This window comes from Tachysurus fulvidraco, chromosome 17 (genome assembly GCF_022655615.1).
Source record: "Tachysurus fulvidraco isolate hzauxx_2018 chromosome 17, HZAU_PFXX_2.0, whole genome shotgun sequence".
Classification (NCBI taxonomy): domain Eukaryota; kingdom Metazoa; phylum Chordata; class Actinopteri; order Siluriformes; family Bagridae; genus Tachysurus; species Tachysurus fulvidraco.
This window is the reverse complement of record NC_062534.1, coordinates 15,212,926-15,235,433: the sequence shown is the minus strand read 5'-3', so window position 1 is coordinate 15,235,433 and position 22,508 is coordinate 15,212,926. Positions and strand designations below refer to the sequence as shown.

The 22,508-nt window shown below is 39.5% G+C and overlaps 1 protein-coding gene across 1 annotated transcript; it reads left to right on the top strand.

The window, feature by feature from the left end:
- The first annotated feature begins 9,866 nt into the window (after window positions 1–9,866).
- Window positions 9,867–22,476, top strand: LOC113635619 (NLR family CARD domain-containing protein 3-like). Its single transcript, XM_047802028.1, has 10 exons — window positions 9,867–9,927; window positions 12,037–12,153; window positions 12,571–12,678; window positions 12,841–12,954; window positions 13,392–13,440; window positions 13,644–13,848; window positions 14,072–15,839; window positions 18,348–18,524; window positions 21,971–22,147; window positions 22,301–22,476. The coding sequence occupies exons 2-10, from the start codon at window positions 12,038–12,040 to the stop codon at window positions 22,365–22,367; spliced, it is 2,781 nt and encodes a 926-aa protein (XP_047657984.1). The 5' UTR covers window positions 9,867–9,927; window position 12,037; the 3' UTR covers window positions 22,368–22,476.
- Window positions 22,477–22,508: the final 32 nt, after the last annotated feature.

The window sequence follows — 22,508 nt, the reverse complement described above, 5'->3', positions numbered from 1 at the left end:
AGGAGGCTGATAGGTAAATCTACCTGCCCAGGTTCTCTCCTGGTGTGATGCAACTGAAGCTTTGCGAATATTGAAAGTGTAGAAATTAAATGTGCCATGTTTGTTTTGTGATTCTGAAACCTGCATACACATTTCCATGGGATCTTTGACAGGGGGTCAAAAAGTGACCCATGTTCTACTGCATGGACTAAGATTACAATCAACTCCACACATCTCCACAGAGAGATCGATATCTGCAGTTTCCAGTGGTCAAGGTAGAATGGCTAACATGTTACAAACAATCCATTAATAAGAACCTAATCTGTGTTTACAGTTAGCCTAAACTCTGCTTTAGAGCTCTCGCTCTATACTGGGATTTCTGTTATGACCAGTGCTGTGAGAAAAGGAGCATTCAGTGCTGAGGGTTGAATATCACCCTCCAGTTCCACTCAGGCCAAAGTCATTCTGAAGGCAATACCACCGCAGTGTTATTATGACACTTGGAAAAACCTCCCAGATGCCAAAGCTAGCAGTTTCAATAAAGTCCCAGAATTTGCTACAAAAAAGTAGTCACAAAAAATACACTCAGCAAAGCAGAAGATATAAGTCATCAGTTTTGGACAACTAATCCAACTATAGTCAAAAGCCTTTGCGCTGACACCTCTACAGTATATGCTGTATATGTAGTTCCACATGTGAGCAAAGCATTTAAACAATAATATGGAATTTAGAATTTAAATAAAATAAAATGTATTTTAATGTATGAATTAGCTGTAAAGAACATTGAAGGAAAAATGAAATATGAACACAATACAAGGAGATTGCTGTATATTACAAATACCTAATTTATATATACATTTCTGTACTTGTTAGAAAGTCTCAGTATGTGCTGCATGCAACCTAAAGGAAATCCGATTTGATTTATAGTTAACTAGCTGTGTTGCTATTAATCATCAGCCGATAATTCTGAAAATACTGCATCCAGTAATTATTTGGTTATATAGTCTTCCTTAAAAAACATGTTTTAATTTATATTTTTTAACTGGACTGGACTGCAAATGATTTCATATTATTTATTTAACCATGGTTATGTTGTCTTGTCATTTTTAACCTGCATGACATTCTGCCATCCTCAGCTTGTCCACACTAATGAATAATTCACATGGCAGGGCCAATGTGAATTACCCAAAATTGCTTCTTATTCAAATCACATTTTTATAAAAGAGGTTTTAACATAACAGCACTGTAAAGTCTACATATTTTCACCCAAACACTATTGGATATTTGAATGTTTAGGCTGGAAAGCTTGATTGATAAACTTGCTCTGCAGCTTAAAAAGCAAAATGAGAGACAGGCAAAGACAGACACCTCCTTGTCCTGATTGCTTGGATGGTCTGCATTATTTGTCGTTGCTCTTCTATACATGTTGAAATATGAAAAATGGGCTTTTACTGATCCCACACCTTCATGAGTGCAGAATCACACACACACACACACACACACACACACACACACACACACACACACACACACACACACACACACACACACACACACACTCTCCATAATAAATATATCCTCTAAAGACCCTTAGTTCATGCTACATATAGTTGAATCCCACCTACAATCTACATTAAATAGACATACCTTGGTTTCACAAATGTTTCTGCCAACCATCAAACATAAAAGCTTGAAGGAAATGCATTTTATTTGATTTCTTATCTAGGCAATTTTCACAGGGACCTACTTAGTTGGCCTATGAGTGGGTTGCCATGTTGCCATGGTAATGATTTTCTCTTCTCTTTTCTCCTGCTGCATCATCTGTATCAGGGGTGACACCCTGTGGTAGAAGAATGGCATTCAATGCTTAAAACCCACAAATGAATCTTTAACTAGGTAGAATTTAGAGCATTTGTAGGGCATGTTTGTTAATCTTAGAATTATAGAGGTCAATCTAATGCAAGTATTCAAAAGCCTAATCAAATATGAAAACTAAACTCAAATATACAAGCTGTTCCAGTTGTCTGAGTTCCTGATGAATGCCACAGATTCTGTAGCAAGGTTAGGGTACTTATAAATAAAGATGTGTTTAAAGTGGTGAAGGAGTGGGATGATGTGTCATGTTTGCAAACAGGTGCTTGTGTTCAATCGTTTGCGTCATTGCAAACAACATCTGCTCTGAGTGAATCGGTTAGCAACAGTGAAACAAAAAAAATAACAGGCCATTTTTCACATTGTTAACTGTATGGTATTGTATGATTCTACACAGGCACAGGAAAGGAGAGAAACATGAATAGCAGTATGTCTTATATGAGAATAAAACACAAATCCACTTGCTAGACTTTGAAAAAACAAAATTCACATGAAAACCTTCAGAATATTTTAGCCAGCTACTAGCTGACAGAATCATAGTAGTCCATCTTTGCCATTTGGCAGGTTAGTTCTCAACTTCCTTATACTTGAATTAAACGTTCAATAAAATGTAACTTACATGCAAGCGCACAGCTTGGATATTTTAAATTTCCCCTTGATGAATGTGTGTGTGTTTGTGTGTGTGTGTGTGTGTGTGTGTGTGTGTGTGTGTGTGTGTGTGTGTGTGTGTGTGTGTGTGTGTGTGTGTGTGTGTGTGTTTGTGTGTGTGTGTGTGTGTGTGTGTGTGTGTGTGTGTGTGTGTGTGTGTGTGTGTGTGTGTGTGTGTGTGTGTGTGTGTGTGTGTGTGTGTCTATGTGTGTCTATGTGTGTCTATGTGTCTATGTGTGTCTATGTGTGTCTATGTGTGTGTCTGTGTGTCAGCATCTGTGTTTTTGCATGTGTGTGTGCATGTGTCTGCATATGAGTGTTTTCTGTCTGCATGTGTATGTGTGTGTGTGTGTGTGTGTGTGTGTGTGTGTGTGTGTGTGTGTGTGTGTGTGTGTGTGTGTGTGTGTGTGTGTGTGTGTGTGTGTGTGTGTGTGGATATGGGACCTTCACACCCAGTGTTCCTGGGATAGGCTCCAGATTCCAGAAGAAGTAGTTAGGTATCTTCACAGATGAACACAGAACCTTTTAAATTGTCCATAACATAATCCTCTATATACAAATAAGTAAAAATGATTTTTTTTTAATGTATCAATAAAAACTATTATATTTCACCTAATTAGATGAATCCTCGGTCATGCCAATTTTAATAAATCATAATACTAAAACTTGGCGTTAAAAAAGAAGACATTCACTGCAGCCATCTGCTGGTGTAATGATGTAACTTATAGAAAGTGTCACTGAAGGAATCAGTGACAGAATCCGATTGAATCAGAAGAATACTTTTAGTGAAAGGAATCAAAAGATTCGAGTCGGATTAAACCCTGGGTTTGGCTCCAGGTGGTGGTATCATTTGATGGTACAATATTTTAGCTCCATTTCTGGTTTTGTATGAAATTTTTCCCTTTTAATATTTTAATTCTTGGGCGATTTTGTGACACAAACATACCATTGTTCTCTTGTACGATAGAGCTCATCTGGATTGGATTGAGTTGAACATGCGAGTCGGCTCCAAACGTTCAGTTGACAATCATAGATACACTAGATGTCGCCTTGGGGTCTTAAAAATGCGTCAAAACCGCCGCCATCTTTATACGGTGCTCTTGTACTTTAAATGCATGGACGATGCCGGACTTATGTGCTGCGTTTGGTTGTTCAAAAGAAAGAAATCTAAAAACCAGACAGCAAGGGATTACATTACACATGTGAGAATGTGTTTTATGGTATTAAATGTTAGGAAATTATATTTCTGGTTACGTTTGTTTGTTTAAGTCCTTAGTTAATGACCGCAGCCAATCCAAGCTAGTTACCCATTAGTTTTTGACAGTTAGGAAAACCGACAATGTTTGTAGATTCCGAAGCTCTTAATAAGGACATTAAAAATTGACCCATGCTTTTTTGCTAAAGGTGAAAAGACCCAACTTTATGCATGTTTTGTAAGATTCCCTTATCTGTCAAACATATTTTATTAGATTGTCCTGGACAGTGCACAAGCAGAATGCTCTTTTATCAAGTTACTTCTCTTAAGGACATATTTAATGACTACAGTATGTCTGAAAAGGGTTTGGATTTTTATCGTATGTTAATTAAAATAAAAAAATGTATAATATGACTTGCTGTTTATGTGTTTTGTTTTTATTGCATTTATATGATATTTGTGTTTTTGTAATTGAATTTTGCCATGAAAATAGCTTTTGATTGCTGACATGGCATTAAATAAAATAATCTGAATCTGTTTGTAGACTCCGAAGTGATAAACAGAGACGTCTGTCATGGACAAGTTGCAGGGACACTAAACACCTTTTTTTTAATGGTTAATTCACCTGACAGTCCTGGAAGGATGTCACCAGTTTCCACCTGCAAATTGCTTTGTGTATCATATTACATAAACCAATACAATTTAAATGTTTAAATTAACATGTATAGTCACACCATTGTAGCAGTGTTGCATGCAGTAGTCTTTAAGGTAAGTAGTAATTGTTCATTTGAAGTTTACTCAAGTGGAAGAATGTAAGTAATAAACTTACACCCACTAGCACTATGCATTAAATTGTGAAAAAGTAGATTATCATAATATCAAAACCTTAAATTTTCTCTGGACTAAATGATAAATACATGTCTGACCTTTGGAATGAACCAAAAAAACTAGAAATCGCATTCATGACGATTTAAGAATGCTGCGAGCTCGACGCAGACAGCGTTTCTTGTGGATGTCCTCCATGCCAGGAAGTGGAGTCCCTGTGATGCGCTGGGCGAATTTCATTTTCACCACCCGCTACAATACCCTGCGCTTTGCAACAGCGCAGATTCCATACCAGACTGTGACACAGCTGGTTAGGATGCTTTCTATTGCACAGCGGTAGAAGTTCACCAGGATATCCGAGGAAAGCTTATTTTTCTTTAGTGTCCTCAGGAAAAAGAGGCGCTGGTGAGCCTTCTTGACCAAGCTGGAGGTGTTGGTAGTCCAGAACAGGTCTGCCGAGATGTGGATCCCCAGGAACTTGAAGCTGAAAACGCACCCAACAGCCATCCCATTGATGTGTATATTGTCATGTGTGCCTCCTGTCTCTGTCCTGAAGTCCACAATGAGCTCCTTTGTTTTGGAGGTGTTAAGGAGCAAGAAATTCTGTAGGCAGTGTCATCATTGTTGGTGATGAGACCGATCACTGTGGTGTCATCTACAAACTTGATGTTGGAGTAGATCCATTCATAGGCCTGCAGTCGGAGGTGAGGAGGGAGTAGAGGAAGGGGCTCAGCACACAGCCCTGTGGTACACCAGTGTAGAGTGTGATGATGATGGAGCAGATGGAGCCCGATCGAACCTGCTGGGGTCTGTTGGTCAGAAAGTCCATGATCCAGTTGCAAGTTGTGGTGTTAATTCCCAGATCTACTTATTTGGCTATTAACTTGGATGGAATGATGGTGTTAAATGCTGAGCTGAAGTCAACAAACAGCATACGTGCATAAGTGTTCTTATTGTCCTATTGTGTGAGCACAGAGGGCAGAGAATCCTTCAGGTGTGCCAGGAACAGCCACTCAAAGCACTTCTTGACAATGGGTGTCAGTGCTACAGGGCGGTAGTCGTTCGGGCACATTGGGCTGGAGTGTTTTGGCACTGGCACAATGGAAGTGCAATTAAAGCAAGTAGTAACAGCTGCTTGGGCAAGAGACGGGTTGAAGATGTCCATGAAGACCCCAGCAAGCTGCTCAGCACATGCCCTCAGTACACATCCAGGGATGTTGTCTGGTCCAGCAGCTTTGTGTGAGTCTGCAACACACTGATCCGGCTCAGTGTGTTGCAGACATCTGTGGAGGAGAGTATGATTGGAGGGTGGTCAGCCGAGGGTTTGAGCTTGGTGGCAGTTTCTCTGTTGTCTCTCTCAAAGCGAGAACAAAAGTCATTATGTCAGGACTCAGCCTGGACTTTGGCCATGTGCCTTTTGTTTAAGTTCTGTTTTCACGTGTCTGCCCCGCCCTTGTCTTTTCCTCCCAGCCTCTGTACACCTGTCCCTCATGTGTCATGATTATTAGTACTATTTAGTTGAGCCGCGTTGCCTTGTGCAGCGCGGAATCATATTGTCTTCATGTCTGGTTTTGTCTTTGTCCTGTTTCGTGTTTTGATTTGTTAATAAATCCCTGTTTATTTTAGCTATGCTGCAGTTGGGTCCATTTTTTACCTCACGTAACTGACACATTATGCTCATTCAAGAAGAGGACATCAGTGGCAGTGGGGTGGGGTGGAGGGATTTGTAATCACTGATGACCTGGGTGGCTTGCCACATGCATCAAGGGTCAGAGTTGGAAAAATGCTCCTCTATCTTCCGCTTGTAGCACTGCTTGGCCTCTTTGATGTCCCTCTTCAGGTTAGCTCTCTATGTGCTGTAGGCCTGTGCGTCGCCTGATCTGAAGGCAGTATTGCATGCCTTCATCAGGAGGCACACCTCCCTGTTCATCCATGGCTTCTGATTTGGGTATGTGATGATCTGTTTCTGAGTAGTAACACTGTCTATGGTGTTATTGATGTAATCCAGTACAGAGGACGTGTAACAATGAATGTCTGTGTGAGTGTGACTGGTGGCCTGAGATGCAAATGTACTCCAGTCTGCGTGTAGAAACCTTTCCTTGAGTGTGAAATCTGCTTCTGCGGGCAAGCAGTGATGTAGTCCTCAAAAAAGTGGTATACTGCTACCCCCGCCCACCTCTTAAACCCCCTGTTCCCTGCCATGCTGCCAAAACAAGAAAAGCAAAAACAACACAGAGAAGTCAATGTGTGCATTTACATGACATTAACATTCATGCCTTTAGCAGACACTTTTATCCAAAAAAAGTCACAGTGAATTTGAGTTACATACATTTTTTCAGTATCTTTGTTCCCTGGGAATCGAACCCACAACCTTTGCGATGCTAACGTACAGCTCTACCATAATGCACTCATACACTTATATAAAAACTATTTATCATTCAGTTATGCATTGTTTGTTCAGTTACAGTATGTTCCAAACATTTTTTCTATTTATTGTAACATGGACTGTGGAAAAGTGGAATAAGGTTGATTTTTCTGATGAATCATCTATTGAACTGCATCCTAATCATCGCAAATACTGCAGAAGACCTATTGGAACCCACATGGACCCAGGATTCACACAGAAAACAGTCAAGTTCGGTGGAGGAAAAATCATGGTTTGGGGTTACATTCAGTATGGGGGCATGCGAGAGATCTGCAGAGTGGATGGCAACATCAACAGCTTAAGGTATCAAGACATTCTTGCTGACCATTACATACCACAGGAGAGGGCACATTCTTCAGCAGGATGGTGCTCCTTCTCATACTTCAGCCTCCACCTTTTTGTCCTAATTAAATAATTAGAAATCAAGGCATGATAAGATTTTATTATAGTAAAATAAGCTTAATCCAGAGCCTTTTGCCTTTCATATAAGCCCCTTCTGATTCCAAATGATTAACTAGAAGTCAAGTTATTATCTGTTGTTTCTACAACTTGGATAGGTGACAAGACTTTTGTCAGGGAGTGTATGGATAAATTTAAAGTAATTAAATATTTCAATATGTTTATGCATTACAGGATTGCTAAAGCGAATATTTTATAGATATAATTTACATATTTCCCCCCTTATAGATTCAGTCTGGATCCTGCACAAAATGGTTCCACATAAAATGCCTTGGGATGACAGAAGCACAAATACAGAGCGGATATATCCCTTGGTATTGTGCATTGTGCATTGAGCTAAAGCAAGTACAGAGACCATAGAGTTTAACAATCTGTAATAGCTCTTATATAAGCAGCAGGATTACACATGTTTGACAAAAGCGTATTTACACATTGAAGTTTACATCACAGTGAAATGTATATTGTTGTATATTGTTTATAATGCCAAAAATAAAAATAATCAAAAAGCAAAGTTTCTCAAAATAAGTGTTGTAGTATAACTAACAGGACAACAGTACAGTGTATTACAGTGAAGTTATTGTTTTTTATTATGAAAAATCATAAAAATGATACAAAAAGACATTTCTCCCAAATAAGTGTTGTAGTATAACTATCAGTGACAGTACAGTGATGTGTGAGCTGAATTTGATGACAGTACAGTGTATTACAGTGAAGTTTTTGACTGTTTTTTAGTATTCGCTTTTCGGGTTTTGCACTTTGCAGACGGTCCCTTGGAATCTGTCTCTCAGTCGGCCACACACAGAGACTTGTATATTTTGTCCACGGCGGAGGAAAGCTGATTTTGAGAAAAAATCGAGTTGTAGCTGCCTCTATACATTACTACGATAGAAAAGATGTGTTATTTGTGTAATAAGAGCGTTTAGCTCAGGAGTTATTGACTCGGGAAACTCGAATCTGTGAATATGTGGCCAACTTTACTTAAGTCTGCTTCAGCATGACACCAGCTTCTGTTGATGAAGTAAACTCTCGTCCCTGTAAACGCTTGGTGAAGTTGGTACATGACAGCTGTTGGGGGCAGGGAAAGGGGGCGGAATTCAAATAAAAATTAACCAATTACAACAAAGTTTTGCGATGCAGTTAAAGTGGAAGAAAAGACGAGGGTAAATTATGGACGTTTTAAGCAGTCAGGCTACCACTGGTGAGCACATGGAGGGCTGTGCGGCCCTTCAGAGAAATGCCGCCCCACACCATTACTGACCCACTGCCAAACCGGTCATGCTGGAGGATGTTGCAGGCAGCAGAACATTCTCCACGGCATCTCCAGACTCTGTCACGTTTGTCGCATGTGCTCAGTGTGAACCTGCTTTCATCTGTGAAGAGCACAGGGCACCAGTAGCGAATTTGGCAATCTTGGTGCTCTCTGGCAAATGGCAAACGTCCTGCCCGGTGTTGAGCTGTAAGCACAACCCCACCTGTGGACGTCGTGCCATCTTACCACCCTCGTGGAGCCTGTTTCTGACCGTTTGAGCAGACACATGTACATTTGTGGCCTGCTGGAGGTAATTTTGCAGGGCTCTGACAGTGCTCCTCCTGGTCCTCCTTGCACAAAGGCGGAGGTAGTGGTCCTGCTGCTGGGTTGTTCCCCCCAATGGCCTCCTCCACATGTCCTGATGTACTGGCCTGACTCCTGGTAGCGCCTCCATGCTCTGGACACTATGCTGACAGACACAGCAAACCTTCTTGCCACAACTCGCATTGATGTGCCATCCTGGATGAGCTGCAGTACCTGAGCCACTTGTGTGGGTTGTAAACTCCATCTCATGCTACCGCCATGCATTCAAAAGTGACCAAAACTTCAGCCAGAAATCTTATTAACTGAGAACTGGTCTGTGGTCACCATCTGCAGAACCACTCCTTTATTGGGGTGTCTTGCTAATTGCCTATAATTTCAGCCTGTTGTCTATTCCATTTGCACAACAGCATGTGAAATTGATTGTCAATCAGTGTTGCTTCCTAAGTGGGCAGTTTGATTTCACAGAAGTGTGATTGACTTGCAGTTACATTGTGTTGTTAAAGTGTTTCCTTTATTTTTTGAGCAGTGTATATTTTTACTGATTTTTCTTGAGCAGTCAATCCATCAAGGATATACAAACAAGCCAGCAGCACATCTTGTAACAGAGCACGAAAAAGTGTGTGTATGTGTTTGTGTGTGTGTGTGTGTCCTTCTGGTGTTTAAATTTCGGTTGGCAACTCAACTAAAAGATGCATTTTCTGCCACCTGCATTGAAGCATAGAGTACATCCTGTTTTTGTGTGTGTGTGTGTGTGTGTGTGTGTGTGTGTGTGTGTGTGTGTGTGTGTGTGTGTGTGTGTGTGTGTGTGTGTGTGTGTGTGTGTGTGTGTGTGTGTGTGTGTGTGTGTCTGTCTGTCTTCCTCCCTCTGCAGTATAAAATATAATGAAAGTGAAAATCAGCAGCTCCATTTTGTGTGGAGTGAAAACTAAAAGATTAAAAAGTAAAAAAAGGGTGAGTATCTAAAGCTCTAATACAAAGAGTTTTGTGCATTTGTACTGAAGTTTTAATGTACACAGGTTGTTTTATAACTTGATAGTGTGACTATTTCCTGTAAGTGAACTCTGTGCTGATTCGGGGTTTAATTTAACACACCGATGTTGGAGTGAAGTAAACGTGTGTCCTGCTGTAATCTGGAGAAGGGGACATGACCTCCAACATGAGTGTGTCTGGAAAACAGGACTTAAAGAAAGAAGAGAGACTTTTACATTCACCAGCAATAAATACACACCGTCTCATGGGAACACATCTGTATCTCTAAACACTCACTAGTTAACACAGGAACTTAACTGTGCTTTAAGGTGTTTAATAGCAGTGAATATATCACTGATCTGATCTAAGAACAGTTTAAATCAGGGTTCGGCAACACGCGGCTCCGGAGGCGCAAGTGGCTCTTTCATCCCTGTGCTGTGGCTCCTTGTAGATTTGGAAAGTATATATTTAATTTAAATTTATTTTATTTTAGTTAGTTAGTTTTTAAAAAAATGAAATTGTAAGATTATGATGCTCTTGTAACATTAAAATAAACCGTGTTTAATTTTCTTTGTCGCTCAATATATCCGTCATAAGTTGCGAAATCCAACACACAGAAGCAGACGCATTTTTGGTTTGCTGCAGCTGGCAAGTTTTGATGTCATGAATACGAAGAGGACTCAATTAGACATTGAACAGTTTATTTGAAAGTAACCTTCAACCCAGCGCCTTTTTTGTTAAGGTTAGTTCAAACTGTTCAAAAAATACAATTTTGTTTATCTTTGTTTACCTGTCGTGGACTACCAACACCTCCAGCCTGGTCAAAAAGGCTCACCAGCGCCTCTTTTTCCTGAGGACACTAAAGAAAAATAAGCTTTCCTTGGATATCCTGGTGATTTCCTTGGATATCCACTTCTACCGCTGTGCAATAAAAAGCATCCTGACCAGCTGTGTCACAGTCTGGTATGGGAGCTGCTTTCAGGTGCCTCCAGACCAGGACCAGCCTACTAAAGAACAGCTTTTTTCCTAGAGCTGTCTCTTTATTGAACTCTGCCCCCAGCTGATCCTACTGTCCTTCATACATTGTTACATCTCCCCCCTCACACTTCGTTATTGCGCTAATGGACTGTTTACAAAATGGACGTTATTGCACTAATGGACTATTACACAAACTATGCTCACTTGCACACGTGCTCTTTTTTTTTGCATTGCTGCTCACCACTGCCTTGCCATTGTGTATATCCACCTGATTTCTGTTTATAGTAACAGAAATATATTATATTAAAAGCCATATATTTTGTTTATAGCGCATACCATTCTGTAAATTTCAATTTATAGCCATCTGCATATTCTATACATAGTACATATATACATCTGTATATTATGTTCATAGTACATACACATCTGTAAATTACTGTTTATAGTAATAGCCATATATTTTGTTATATCCTTCTGTAAATTTCAGTTATAATTAGTCATCTGTATATTATGTTCATAGTACACACACATGTCTGTAAATCACTTTTATATTACCACTTTATTTAACTCATTTAAATCTTGTAAAAAAAAAAAACTGTATATCCTGCACTTGCTGCTATTGCACTCTGGTTAGACCTAAACTGCATTTTGTTGCCTTGTACTTGTACATGTGTAATGACAATAAAGTTGAATCTAATCTAATCTAATCTAATTTTAGATGTTAAAAGGATTTTGTGGCTCCCTTTTTTTTCTGTGGGAAACGGGTTCAAATGGCTCTTTGAGTGTTTAAGGTTGCCGACCCCTGGTTTAGACAAATCATTCACTGAGAGAAGAGTAAAAATGACTGTGTAATGTGGAGCATAAGAGCAGCATAGCTTTGTGTCAGTGAACTCTACAGGCTTTAAGACCCAGCTGAGTCAGTTCGCTGTGATTGGGACTCCTGATATCAGTGTAATTCCTGACTTATGAGGCCTGTCTCCTGTTTGAATAAGTGTACAGACTGGATCTGAATTAAAAAGATGGAATTATTGGAGTTTAATGATGAAAACATTGTTTAACAGTGCTGACACAGCAGAGTATTAATTATTGCTGATATTTCTGTTGTAATTCTAGAATGATGGAGGGAAAGAGATCAGACTCACCAGAACCCAGCTGTGTGTCCATGAAGAGTGACCAGTCAATGGGATATCCAGATAACTCCAGAGGCAGAGACAGTTCAACTGATGTGTTGTCAGTATAGTGAGGTGTTTTACACTCACTCGTCTCATTATGAAGCCCTCCATGACCTTTATCAGGTGTTGAAGCAGTTAACAGTGCTGTGACAGCCGAGAATTAATTATTGCTGATATTTCTGTACTTCTGTAATACTAGAATGGAGGGAAAGAGATCAGACTCACCAGAACCCAGCTGTGTGTCCATGAAGAGTGACGCATCAATGGGACATCCCGATAACTCCAGAGGCATAGACAGTTCTACGGATGTGAGGTCAGTATAGTGAGGTGTTTTACAGCAGTGTTCCACCTGATCAAACTCACTCGTCTCATTATGAAGCCCTTCATGACCTTTATCAGGTGTTGAAGCAGTTAACAGTGCTGTAACAGCTGAGAATTAATTGTTGCTGATATTTCTGTACTTCTGTAATACTAGAATGGAGGGAAAGAGATCAGACTCACCAGAACCCAGCTGTGTGTCCATGAAGAGTGACCAGTCAATGGGAAATCCATACAACTTCAGAGACAGTTCTACTGATGTAAGGTCAGTATAGTGAGGTGTTTTACAGCAGTGTTCCACCTGATCAGACTCACTCGTCTCATTATGAAGCCCTTCATGACCTTTATCAGGTGTTGAAGCAGTTAACAGTGCTGTGACAGCCGAGAATTAATAGTTGCTGATATTTCTGTACTTCTGTAATACTAGAATGGAGGGAAAGAGATCAGACTCACCAGAACCCAGCTGTGTGTCCATGAAGAGTGACCAGTCAATGGGAAAACCATATAACGTCAGAGACAGAGACAGTTCTACTGATGTAAGGTCAGTATAGTGAGGTGTTTTACAGCAGTGTTCCACCTGATCAGACTCACTCGTCTCATTATGAAGCCCTTCATAACCTTTATCAGGTGTTGAAGCAGTAAAACACTAAACTGAGCAGTGCTGCAGCACTCGGACTGGCAGTGAGGAAAAGTGCTTTAAGAGTTCAGTTCAGTCTGCAGTCCCTGAGCTGGAGGGTCTGTGGTGCTACAGAGGAACATTTACACCTGGGACATTAATGACAATATAAAGATTTTATTCATTTATTCAAACATTTGTTTCTAAACATGTTGGTGTCAGTTAGGAAATCCTGAAATCAGTGTATTGTGTTAAGAGGATAGTGTTAAATATCCGTGTCTGTATTTATTAGTGTGTGATTTGTGCAGCTATTAATACATATAGTATAGTATACATACATGATGGGTTTTGTTTGTTCACAGACCACAAAAATCAAACATCAGCACAAATCAGCTGGACTCTATATTCAAGGTGTGTGTGTTGTTTTTAAAGTGTGTAATGTGTGTGTTGTGATCCCTTGTAATGTCTTGATTTGCAGCAGCATTAAGGGTAATCAGTTGTATGAGTTTAAATGTCATAATAAAAATAGACTTTTCTTCTTTTGATAAAATAAAAGCCTCTCTCACAGTGTAACATGATAATATTTAGATCTGTTCCTGTGTGTTTCTAACCAGGAGCTGGAACACAAAGTCATCACTCTGATAAAGAATGAGCTGAAGAGGTTTAGGAAGCTCCTGAGTCCAGATTACCCAGCATGCACTGAGAGGGAGGTGGAGGATGAGGAGGATCTGCACAGTGTCAGAGAGGGAGCGATGAAGATCACACTGCATGTCCTGAAGAACATGAGCCACACAGATCTCGCTAACACACTGCACAACAGTAAGAGCTCTGAGTCATGACTTTACAGCTTCACTTTAGAGAGAGGAAATAGTTTTAGATATGAACACTTTTAGTTTTAAATGTAATTTTAATATCATGTTGTATCTGTTCATGGTCCCACTTCAATAATATTTAGTACATCAGTCAGGAATTAATAGCAGTGTTTGAACGATTTTGCATTGTAACTATTTATTACTAAACTAGATATTACTTTGCTTATTAGAACTCGCCTCTGTGTATCAGCCAAAGTTGAAGTCCAAGCTGAGAGAGAAGTTTAAAAGAATTAATGAAGGAATCTCACAGCATGGAAGCTCAGCACTTCTGAATGAGATCTACACTGAGCTCTATATCACAGAGGGTTGGAGTGGAGACGTCAATAATGAACATGAGGTGAGACAGATTGAGGCAGCGTCCAGGAGACCAGCAACACAGGAGAAACCCGTCAAATGTATTGAGATCTTTAAAGACAAGTCCATCAGAACTGTGCTGACTAAAGGAGTTGCTGGAATTGGAAAAACAGTCTCTGTGCAGAAGTTCATTCTGGACTGGGCTGAAGGAAAAGTAAATCAGGATGTCACCTTCATGTTTCCACTTCCATTTAGAGAGTTGAATCTGATGAAGCAGCAGAATCTCAGTCTGATGAAACTTCTTCATCACTTTTTCCCAGAAATAAGAAAACTAGAATCAATAGACTGTGACTCCTACAAAAAGTTGTTGATCTTTGATGGTCTGGATGAGTGTCGACTTTCTCTAAATTTCCAGAAGAATGAGATATTGTGTGATGTGAAAGAGTCAGCCTCAGTGGATGTGCTGCTGACGAATCTCATCAAGGGGAATCTGCTTCCCTCTGCTCTCCTCTGGATAACCACAAGACCAGGAGCAGCCAATCAGATCCCTCCTGAGTGTGTAGACCAGGTAACAGAGGTACGAGGCTTCAGTGATCCTCAGAAAGAGGAGTACTTCAGGAAGAGGATCTGTGATCAGAGCCTGGCCAATAAAATCATCACTCACCTGAAGTCTTCAAGAAGCCTCTACATCATGTGCCACATCCCAGTCTTCTGCTGGATCTCAGCCACTGTTCTAGAGAGAATGTTGGGTGAAGCAGAGAGTGGGGAAATCCCCAAGACTCTGACTCAAATGTTCACACACTTCCTGATCTTTCAGATCAAACACAAGGACCAAAAGTACCATCAGAAATGTGACCCTGATCCTCAGCAGACCAGAGAGAGTATCATGGCACTGGGAAAACTGGCTTTCCACCAGCTGGAGAAAGGAAACCTGATCTTCTATGAAGAAGACCTGAGAGAGTGTGGCATTGATGTCATAGAAGTGTCAGTGTACTCAGGAGTGTGTACCCAGATCTTCAGAGAGGAGTTTGGGCTTCACCTCGGGAAGGTGTTTAGCTTCGTACATCTGAGTGTTCAGGAGTTTCTGGCTGCTTTATATGTATTTTTCTGCTTTATTTTAAGCAATACAAATGTGCTTGTGGGGCAAAGCACTGGACTTTTCAGAAATACAAACATGTCTGATCTCCTCAGGAGTTCAGTGGACAAGGCCTTACAGAGTAAGAATGGACACCTGGACCTGTTCCTCCGCTTCCTTCTGGGTCTCTCACTGGAGACCAATCAAACTCTTTTACGAGACTTAATGCCACAGACAGGAAGCAGATCTCACAGCACACAGGAAACAGTGGAGTACATCAAGAAGAAGATCAGGAAGAATCCATCTCCAGAGAAATGCATCAATCTGTTCCACTGTCTGAATGAACTGAATGATCATTCTCTGGTGCAGGAAGTACAAACTTACTTGAACAGAGGAGGTGACAGTCATCTCAGTGGAACCAGTCTCTCTCCTGCTCAGTGGTCAGCTCTGGGGTTTGTGTTATTGAACTCAGAACAGGAGCTGGATGTGTTTGATTTGAGGAAATATGATCCATCAGATGAATGTCTTCTGAGGCTGCTACTAGTGGTCAAAGCCTCCAGAAAAGCTGTGTGAGTATTTTTATTTATAAATGTATTACTGCATGGTTTATTATTTTAATGTAACACTGAACTGCACTGTTTGGATTAATGTTTGTTAATAGTTCCTCTAATCATCTTTAAACAAACCTCTGGTACTTTTACAGAAGATTGTTTCACTTTTTACACTGACATGTATATCTGAACTGAGGGCTGGTCCACATGGACAAAATCTTATAACATCATATGAGTCATTTTATAGCTTGAAAAATTAAGTGTTCACTAAAATTTATGAAAAAATATCTATACAAAATAACTGCATGCGTTTAGGAACTAAGACATTTCTGAACTAAACACCAGTGAAAGACTTTTTCTTTTCTTTTTATATTGAAAGTGACATTTAACAAAACTCTCACATCTGAGAAAAACATTAGACTGACAAAATGGGATCAATATGGATAGAAAATATAAAAAGTAAATATTAAAAAACTCTAATGTCCTTCAAGTATCTTTTATGTTGAAGTTCCTCATCTTTTGTCGTGTGACACAGTGTTGTGAGGAGATTCACTCTGTCATGGCTTTTTTCCTAAATTGTTCTTTCTAATAAAAATAAAACATAAATGCTTTTTAAAAATTTAACCCAATACGAAGGAAAAACAAAAGTCTCCTTCAGTCTGCACTACTGCTAAACTTTACCAAGGACTGAGCTCGTGGTAAATAAAACATTAATCATCATTTTGGACCTTGACACATTGGACAGACGAAGTGGGAAAATGTTCAGCTTTATCTTCTTATTATGTTAGAAACAAGCTAGGCAGCTAACTCAGATGTGTGTTGAAGATTTTCTTTCTCTAACACTGACCTGTTTGTAGAGGATGGAGTTTAAATGTGACTTTTTGTATGAAGATTTTTAATTTGATGGGGATCTTTTTTCTTTGCTTATCAAGCAGGTAAAAAGAGAGAGGATGAATAATGTGTCACAGGTGAGTGTAGTGTCGTGACCGCTGTTATTAAAAAGTCCTGTTTTGTTCTACTTGGAGCTCGACAAAGACACCAAACTTTGTTGTCTTTAAAGATTGTTGTTAATCTGTTGTGGTTGAATTATTGACACAGTTTTTTGTCCGGTTCACTGCATCAGAAGATGGTGGCTGTGGTAAAAACAGAACACAAAGACGTTTGCACGTGACGGTCGGTCAGGTTTATCACCGTTACTGTTGAAGAGACGTCAGGTTTCGTTCTTTCGAAACTTTCTGTGGATTTTGGAGATTTTAAGCTGTGAAATGTGTTTGTATTTATAAGCAGCTGTAGTGAATCTATATTTTTGTTGTACAACGTTGTAACAGACTGGTTTTGTTCTCTGTTCATCATTATGTACTGATAAAATATTACACATTGGTACACTACATTCTACCATGTCACTTATAGCCACCTGAAGCCCACCTACACAAATCCTTTAGTGTAACACACAGTAGTGTTGTGTTCGATTTTTACCTACAAGGTGGGTTAGATTTCCTACTATGTGTATAGTCAGTGTTTTAGATTTAACAAACGAATGTCTGTATGTTGATCCATCTAAAGCTAATACTTGTGTATATACAGTGTCACTCATTTAAAGGTAAGAAGTTTGACTTTGTTTATTTCTGATGCTGTGTGCATTCGTGCTGATGTGACATCACTCTGTAAACAGGGAAGGAGCTCAGATTTGGGAAGAAATCCCCACGTTCACTTCTAAGTTGTGGAGGCATGAAAGACATGATCCCATTTACTCTGTGGAGAAAGAAGGGTTCACTAAGTTGTGTTGAAATAGTAACAGTGACATCTGTAGTAAACAGTACAATGTTCTTTCTAATATCCTTTATTTACATTGTTTATGATAGATGATAGATTTTTCCACATCTTTATTTTATAAAAAATTCAAATCATGATCAAGAATCATTTATAAGGTTAAAAAATATAATCTTTCTCTTTAGTTTGGATGTATTTGGACGTATGTAAACACTCCACTTGTACTCAGGTCCACACCAAACACCTGAACCAGTGTGTGTGTAAAATCAGAGGTCTGGAGATGACAGATTTGTACCCGTACGAGCACAGAGAAAAACACACACCAACTGTTTTAGTGTCTCTGTGAAATCCAACATATAACTTAGTGTAAAGTACGACTAGTATTGTCATGTTATTAAATGGTAGTGTACAGCTGTATAATTCTTTATTTTCTGTAATAAAATGCACTGTATCTGCAGTGTTGGTTGTACTGTAGAAACTTGAACACAGATCAGAGTGTAGTGTTTGTTGGCTGCTCGCACTCACATGTGTGTTTTATGTACATGACCTAATGGTCTTATAATAAATTGTAGCTGAGAGATTGTGGAGTGCAGAAAGATGTCCCTGCTCCTGTAAATGTGCTGATGTGGTGTCCTGTCCTCTGATTTGTGTGTGTGACACAAACACACTGACATTTCTGTTACATCTTTAGCTGGATTATGGCTGTGTTTGTGTGTTTGAGATCAGTGTTCTGATATTTCATCATTTCTCTTTCAGTCTGCGTGAGTGTAATCTGACAGGAAAAAGCTGTAGAGTCCTGTCCTCAGTTCTCAGCTCAAACTCCTCCAGTCTGAGAGAACTGAACCTGAGTAAGAATAAACTGTTGCAGGATTCAGGAGTGAAGCTGCTCTCTGATGGACTGAAGAATCCACACTGTTCACTGGAGATACTGAGGTACACACACACACACACACACACACACACACACACATATACACATACACACACACGCACACACACACACACACACACACACACACACACACACACACACACACACACACACACACACACATATATATATATATATATATATATATATATATATATATATATAATCAAGCTATAAGTTAGTAAACATCAGCAAGGCATTTTTAACAGGCTTTATTTAAAAGGCTTATTGAGTTTAAGATTGTTACATTATAAAGTCTTATAACAGACTTAATAGTCAAATCAAGTCAAGAAGCTTTTATTGTCATTTCAACCATATATAGCTGTTACAGTACATGAAATAAGACAACGTTTCTCCAGGATCAGGGTGCTACATAAAAGCTATAAGGACTTGTAAGTAGTCCTAGCCACATAAAATGCAACTGTGCAATCTGGTGCAACCAGTGCAGGACAAGACAGTGCAGGACAAAAGACAGTGCAGGACAAAAGACAGTGTAGACAAAAAGTTACAAGACAATACAAAAAGTATAAAAAATACAATACACAAAGGACAATAAACAGTAAACAGAAACAGCGCCGACCGACCAGTGTAAATACTGTATGTGAATACTGAATGTTCATACAATATTTCGTGCAGTAACATTAGAATGAACACAGTTTCTTAGCAGCAGGTCTGTGGGATAATATATAGAATTGTGCAAAAAACAGCAAATGACTGAAATATTGTATAGTATGTGCGAAATGGCTGAGATATTGTACAATATGTGCACTTATGTCCCTCTAAGTGTCCATGATAGAGGGAAGAGAGACCCCAATGATCTTCTCCGCTGTCCTCACTATCCGCTGCAGGGTTTTGCGATCCGACATCGTACAGTTCCCAAACCTGTGTGTGTGTTGGTCTGTGGGTGTGTGTACATGTGTGTGGCTTTGTTTGTGTGTACAGTACGTGTGTGTGTGTGTGTGTGTGTGTGTGTGTGTGTGTGTGTGTGTGTGTGTGTGTGTGTGTGTGTGTGTGTGTGTGTGTACGTGTATGTCTTCATGCATCCTCCCTGATTACCGAAGATGTCTCCCTTTATCACCTCAGCAAGGCCACATTCCATTTTCAGTTCTTATTGAACACCTGCACACACACACACCCCTAAAGTTCCCATAACAGTTACAGTAAGGGCCTCTTGTTCTTTCTCCCTAGTCTTTCACACAGAATACTGTAAAAGCACATAACATTATATATAAACACTGATGATAATTAAAGTTATTTAGTTCCATGGTGAGACAGTTAGTTCCATGGTGAGACTTAAACCATGCCTAAAGCCACACAAATTTTATCTTCCACTTCACTCCATTGTGAATGAGATGAGCAGAGATGGACTCATCAAACACATCAAACAGAAACTTCCCCCATACTGTAGGTGAAGTGTGTCCTGGGTAAGCACTTGAGGGCGAGACAACATGAAATGTTTGCAAGGTCACAGCAGTTTTCAGCAGTCTCACCATGTATCTAACTCCAAACTTGAAAGTGATCTAAATCTCTCTGATTGTTATGAAATTATTTAAAAACGATGCAATGTGAATTTATTTAGTGGATAATTAATGCTTTGTGTTGTAACCTCTCACATTCTAAGCTCCTATTCAGTCTCTTATAAGACTTTATTAAGTGTAACAATCCTCACACTCTGTTATCATTACATAATGTTTAATGCACAACAATACTGAGGTGGAAATAGTATCTGTCACTATTTATAAGTAACAATAGCATATAACTACTATTTATACTTAATATTACCAATAAATGCTATAAATCATTAAACTTTAATAAATATAAGGAATAATAAAGTTAACAAATGGCAAACTTATACCTGTAAACAGGGCTTGATACTGTGGCTAGTGGTTTTCAAAGGGATAAGATTAACTAATCCTACTTTGTCAGCATTTGCCAGTATCGGCCGATACCGATCTGATATCTGTGTTCTTTTCTACCTTTAAAACTAAAGAATGTAAACAACTCGCTTAGTTATTAAGATTTATTTGTTTCTGTCCGGGAGCCGGCAGGGCGTTTTCTTTTGCATGATGCTTCTGAAGATGCTTGATTAAATTTGTCGTATTGTAATTCGAAATACTACATCCACCTCTTGAAACTTTAGCTTTACATACAGTACAACTTGCAGTGCTACAATCTGCTGAATCAAGCGTAAAATACCTCCAAATGAGTGACATTTTTAAAGCGCTGAGGTAAATGGAAAGGGTGCCTGCTAAACTTGCCTGTCCGTCGCAGGCGGTTGTGCAACATATTAGCCATAAAATTTATTATATTTATTTTTATTAATTCAACTTAATAAATAAGTGTATTTTTCTTATTGTCATGAATGCAGGATAAAAGGGGACCCAAACGCAGGATGGCAAAAATAACAAGGTTTAATAACGGAAAACATGAAACATAACACAGACTAGACCGGACAAAGACAACAGTTGATTCCATGCTGCACAAGGCAACGCGGCACAGTTAAATACAAAAAGACAATGAGACACGATTAGGAACAGGTGTGGAGACAGGGAGGGGCAGACAAAGGCAGGGCAGACACGTTACGAGGAACGTAAACAAAGGCACATGGCCAAAAGTCCGGGCTGAGTCCTGACACTTATAAGTTCAAGCAATAGTCTATGATGTTTGCTGTTCATTAATCAACCACCACGGCTATCGGATTTGGATCGGTCACGCACCATCGATACCCGATCCACTCAAAATGCTTCGATCGGCTTCGATACCGATCCAAAATATCGGATCGGTGCATCCCTAGTTTGCATACTGTACTCTCTTGTGATGTGGCGAGATATTGCATATATTTTCTCCATGATGCACATTCTTACTTGCCACATCTGTACACAGATGTTTATTTTATATTTTTATCCTGATATTAGAACCTTGTGTTCAGGTAGACACTTTATTTCTCACTGATGGAAACACCTCAATTCACTATCAAACAAATAAATCAAACACTTCATCATTTCTCTTCCAGGCTGCAACTCTGTAAACTGACAGAGGAAAGCTGTAGAGTTCTGTCCTCAGTTCTCAGCTCAAACTCCAGTCTGAGAGAACTGGACCTGAGTAACAATATACTGCAGGATTCAGGAGTGAAGCTGCTCTCTGGTGGACTGAAGAATCAACACTGTACACTGGAGATACTGAGGTACACACACACACACACACACACACACACACACACACACACACACACACACACACACACACACACACACACACACACACACTGTACACACTACAACATCCAGTTCTCCTCTGTGGTAACTGTAATTGTAGTGATCTGATATATTGTCATTGTTGTGTGTGTGAGATGGAGAGTAAATGTACTGTATATAAAGATTTTGTGTAGTTCATGTTTTTAATACTAAAACTGAGTGTGTTAAGTGTGAGAAGGTTTTCTTTCTGGCAGGATGTGTTACTGCAGTATTACAGATGAAGGCTGTGCTGCTCTGGCTTCAGCTCTGAAGTCAAACTCCTCATCAAATCTAAAAGAACTGGATCTAAAATATAATAAACCAGGAGAATCAGGAGTGAAGCTGCTCTCTGATCTACTGAAGGATCCACACTGTAAACTGGAGACACTACAGTGAGTTTCTGACTTACTGTCTCTTTACTGTATGATATTGAGTAATATTCACTGTGTGCTGTAAAATGTCACATCTAATGTGTGTATTTATGCTTATGTTAATAAGCAATGTGTTTAAATTTGTCTGTAATTCTGTCCTGTTGTGTTTTTCAGCATTGAGAAGAATAAACTCAGCAGGTATAGGACAGGAATCTGTCCTCCGACCTTTTTTCCAGGATAAATCAGTTATGGTGGTGAAGCGTTAGAACACGTCCCACATTTCCAGCAGTTTTGGAGCTGAATCATTCATATTCAGATGTAGAAGATCCATAACAATAACTGTGACTGATCACATCCTTTTATCCTCTCAGCTACAACTTCA

What these genes read in the sequence shown, in the direction of transcription:
- LOC113635619 (XM_047802028.1), top strand. Translation starts at nt 12,038, where the DNA reads ATGATGGAGGGAAAGAGATCAGACTCACCAGAACCCAGCTGTGTGTCC. An exon ending in AGCTGGACTCTATATTCAAG is followed by an intron (nt 13,441 to 13,643) that starts GTGTGTGTGTTG and finishes GTTTCTAACCAG; the next exon opens with GAGCTGGAACACAAAGTCAT. An exon ending in CGCTAACACACTGCACAACA is followed by an intron (nt 13,849 to 14,071) that starts GTAAGAGCTCTG and finishes TTTGCTTATTAG; the next exon opens with AACTCGCCTCTGTGTATCAG.